This window comes from Leptonychotes weddellii, chromosome 5 (assembly GCF_054177405.1).
Source record: "Leptonychotes weddellii isolate Sample4059 chromosome 5, ASM5417740v2, whole genome shotgun sequence".
Classification (NCBI taxonomy): domain Eukaryota; kingdom Metazoa; phylum Chordata; class Mammalia; order Carnivora; family Phocidae; genus Leptonychotes; species Leptonychotes weddellii.
The window spans coordinates 73,455,010-73,458,994 of record NC_138373.1 but is presented as its reverse complement, the minus strand read 5'-3'; the positions used below and the strand labels follow the sequence as shown (position 1 = coordinate 73,458,994).

Below are 3,985 nucleotides of genomic sequence, written 5' to 3'. Positions count from 1 at the left end.
CAAACTCTTATCTAGCCAAGACTGGCCCTCTGAAATCCCATGTGTTTCATCCTTAGCTGATTCCTTATCTAAAGCCCACAGCTGTCAATGTCAACAATTTCTGGTCCGGGCTCTCTGCAAAGATCATATCCCACTTCACTGAATATTGAGGTGCAGTGTGATTCTCCAGTTTCTCCACATGGACCCCTCTCTCTTATCTTTTGCCATTGTAGATGTACTCTCCCTGTTTTCAAAGCTGACTTCTCTGCCCAGATTTTCAAACCTTACCTATTCCTTTACGAAAAGGCCCAGTAGAGCTTACTTTTACCTCTTATTCCCCCAGCTTAAATTTCTCCCTCTCCGCAAATAATTTCTTTGGCTTAATGCCATCATATTGTTAGGTAGGGTGTCTCCACCCTAGGTAGGGATTTTGTTTTTAGGGGGAGTAGGAGGCAGAGGGAGAGGGAGAGGGAGAATCTTAAGCAGGCTCCACACCTAGCACGAGCCTGACGCAGGCTCCATCTCACCACCCTGAGATCATGATCTGAGCTGAAGAAATCAAGAATCAGATGCTCAACCGACTGAACCACCCAGGTGCCCCAACCCTAAGTAGGGATTTTCTAAGACCCTTCAGCTTATGGAGAAATTACAACACAAACCCAAACATTCCAACAGTGCCTGGCTGGCTCAGTCAGTAGAACACGCGACTCTTGATCTCAGCGTCGTGAGTTCAAGCCCCACACTGGATCTGTGGAGATTACTTTAAAAAACAAAACAAAACAGAAAGAACTGCCCCCCCAAAGACACCCTAACATTCTAACCATTCCCCCTTCATTCTCAAGCCTCATTTAAAAAACAATAAAATTAAGAAGCATTTGAAATTATCCAGCATCCTCTTCAAGACTACCTTATCATCTTTTTCTTTTCATTGACCATCTTTTGAAAAGGTAAGTCTATATTTGCTGTCTCTACCTCTTCATATTCTTCTGTTATTTTCCAACTCTTTGCCCCTCACTATTCCACTGAAACATCTTTCTTAAAGGTTGGCTAACTGTCAAGTGCAGAGATGTCTTCATAGTACTTATCTTTTCCACTTCTCTGAAAAGTTGACATCTCCTGTTCCAGGCTAGAATTCTAACCTATCCATCTCCCTTCCTCTTCCTAGCACTAGTCAGATTCCTTAAGCATAAAAGAAAATCCAAAAGCCACAATGGAAAGGATAGACAGATTTGAGAGCATGAAGATAAAAGAACTTCTGTATTCAAAAGACATCATTAACAAAATTAAAACCACAAAGAACAACAAGAAAACGTATAATATGCATGAGTTTAAATTCATAATTAGAAAGAGCTTTTACAGATGATCAAGAGGGCTTACAAATCATTAAGGAAAGGAAGACTCCTCAGTAGAAAATGGCCAGTGTGTATAAATAGGCAATTGTTTGAAGAAAAAAAAAAGAAAGATTCATTATCCATTTAAAAATGCATTCCACCTTATTAAAGAAATAAAAATCAAAACAATGAGATCATGTTTTACTACCAGAGTAACAAAAATTAAAAGCTAAAAGAGTATTATTACTCAATGGCCTAAATGGCCTAAAAAAAAGATTTTATTTATTTACTTGCCAGAGAGAGAGAGAGCACAAGCAGGGAAGCGGCTGGCAGAGGGAGAAGCAGGCTCCTCAGTGAGCAAGGAGACTGATGCGGTACTCGATCCCTGGACCCTGGGATCAAGACCTGAGCCAAAGGCAGACACTTAACTGACAGAGCCACCCAGGCGTTCCAGAATTCTTTTTTTTTTTTAAGATTTTATTTATTTATCTGAAAGAGAGACACACAGCGAGAGCGGGAACACAAGCAGGGGGAGTGGGAGAGGGAGAAGCAGGTTCCCGTTGAGCAGGGGGCCCGATGCGGGGCTCGATCCCAGGACCCTGGGATCATGACCTGAGCCGAAGGCAGACGCTTAACGACTGAGCCACCCAGGCACCCCAGAAAGCAAGAATTTTTATACATTTATGGTGGGGTATAAATTTTGGAAGACACTTGCTATATATAAAAAGTATAAATTTTTTTTTAAAAGATTTTATTTATTTATTTGACACAGAGAGAGAGCACAAGCAGCAGGAGCGGCAGGCAGAGGGAGAAGCAGGCTCCCCGCTGAGCAGGGAGCCCGATGCAGGGCTCCATCCCAGGACCCTGGGATCATGACCTGAGCCGAAGGCAGACACTTAACCGACTGAGCCACCCAGGTGCCCCTAAAAAGTATAAATTCTTATACATCCATGATGGGGTATAAATTTTGGAAGACACTTGTTATATATAAAAGTATGATTGTGTCTCTCTGTCAAATAAATAAAATCTTTTTTTTAAAAAAAGAAAAACGTATTTTGGTTTTTTTGTGTGTTTTTTTAAGGATTTTATTTATTTGACAGAGAGAGACACAGCGAGAGAGGGATCACAAGCAGGGGGAGTGGGAGCGGGAGAAGCAGGCTCCCGGCTGAGCAGGGAGCCTGATGCGGGGCTCGATCCCAGGACCCTGGGATCATGACCTGAGCCGAAGGCAGACTCTCAACGACTGAGCCACCCAGGCGCCCCGAAAAAATGTATTTTGAATCCTGACTTTGCTCATATGCTCCTGATCTTGAATAGCTTATGGGTTAATCTACTGTCCGAGTCTGACTTTCCTTATTGTTAAAAAGCTGATAAGAATACCTGCCTTTCGAATCTCGGGATGTGGCCAGGATCATGAGATAAAACATGTAAAAGACCAGCACAAGGCCTTCTACAAACCCCTCGGTAATTGTTACCTTCCCCTTCTCTTCTTTCTTCATGCCATCAAATTGGCACGCTAATTTCCTTACCTTGATCCAGGAGAAGTCGCAGTATGTTCCCACGGATACCAAGATCCTTTATGTAGCATAAATCTCGGGAGTCCCCACTGGTTGCCGCTGCCTCTTGATTCCGGAAAATTTTCTTCAAAACAGAAGGCACAGGTTGGAACTTCTGGGGTGAAGGCACTTTGTCTAAGCCCAGAAATTGGAGAAAGACATGTTCTTGAAATTGGAATGTCTGGCCCAAAGCCACAGTGACCAGGAGGCGGAGAGTCAAGGCAGTCAGGGAAGGAATCATGGCCTCTGAGCGGAGACAAAGCGGGCCAGTCGGGCTGGAGAGACGTTGGTGGCCTGACTGCCTGGCAATTCAGATGCTGCTAATTTATCTGATGGAAGATAATCAAGTGTGAATTGCTCTCTTCCCAGCTCCTCAAAGGCAATTGGATGTCAGAGGACATTGACTTTTTTTCCTCTTCTCTTGCTCTGCTCTTCCCCTCAAAAAGTTCACAAAGCAAAGATTACCAATGCATAGACTTAACTACAAAAATCTGAGGTTTGTCTGCAGTAGACAGACTGGAAAGGAGACATGCATTTATTCATGTAACAAACTTATTAAGCATCTATTACGTGCAAGGCTCTGATAGAGGTGCTAGAATAGTAATGAAAAATGCAGAGTCTTGTCACTGACAGTCTGTTTAGACAAATACATAGGCAGCTTTCTATTAGACTGTATCCACAGTGCTGTGGGAAGCCAAACCAGGAAGAGAAAACTCCACCCAAGGAATTCGATCTACACTCTGTCTTCAGCTCTAAGAGGGACTGAATTTTACTCACCTAACTTTGCCCTTCCTTTTTATTTGAAGTTGTATTTATTTAAGTAATCTCTACACCCAACCTGGGGCCTGAACTCACGACCCCAAGACCAAGAGTCCCATGTTCCTCGGACTAAGCCAGCAAGGTGCCCCTAACTTTGCCCTTCCTGATTAAAAGTCCAAAATCAGACTGACTGGGTTATTTCTGATTCTACTACTTTTTAGTTATGTGAAACTGGGCATGTCACTTAACCTTCTGAAGTTTTTGTTTTCTCAACTGAAAAGAAAAACTGACCTTTTAATTTGCTATAGGAATCTGATAAGATGATGTATTTAAAGTGCTCTGCACGCCTGCCAAATGGCA

The 3,985-nt window shown here is 42.9% G+C and overlaps 1 protein-coding gene across 1 annotated transcript in view; it reads right to left on the bottom strand.

Annotated features, from left to right (window-relative positions):
• The window catches only part of GDF3 (growth differentiation factor 3), a 5,831-nt gene extending 2,343 nt beyond the window's left edge, over nucleotides 1–3,488 (bottom strand). The window contains exon 1 of the mRNA XM_006738244.3: nucleotides 2,840–3,488. Within this exon, the coding sequence (XP_006738307.2) occupies nucleotides 2,840–3,107 (268 nt within the window). The 5' untranslated portion in view covers nucleotides 3,108–3,488. The remainder of the gene's footprint in view (nucleotides 1–2,839) is intronic.
• Between the last annotated feature and the right edge of the window lie 497 nt (nucleotides 3,489–3,985).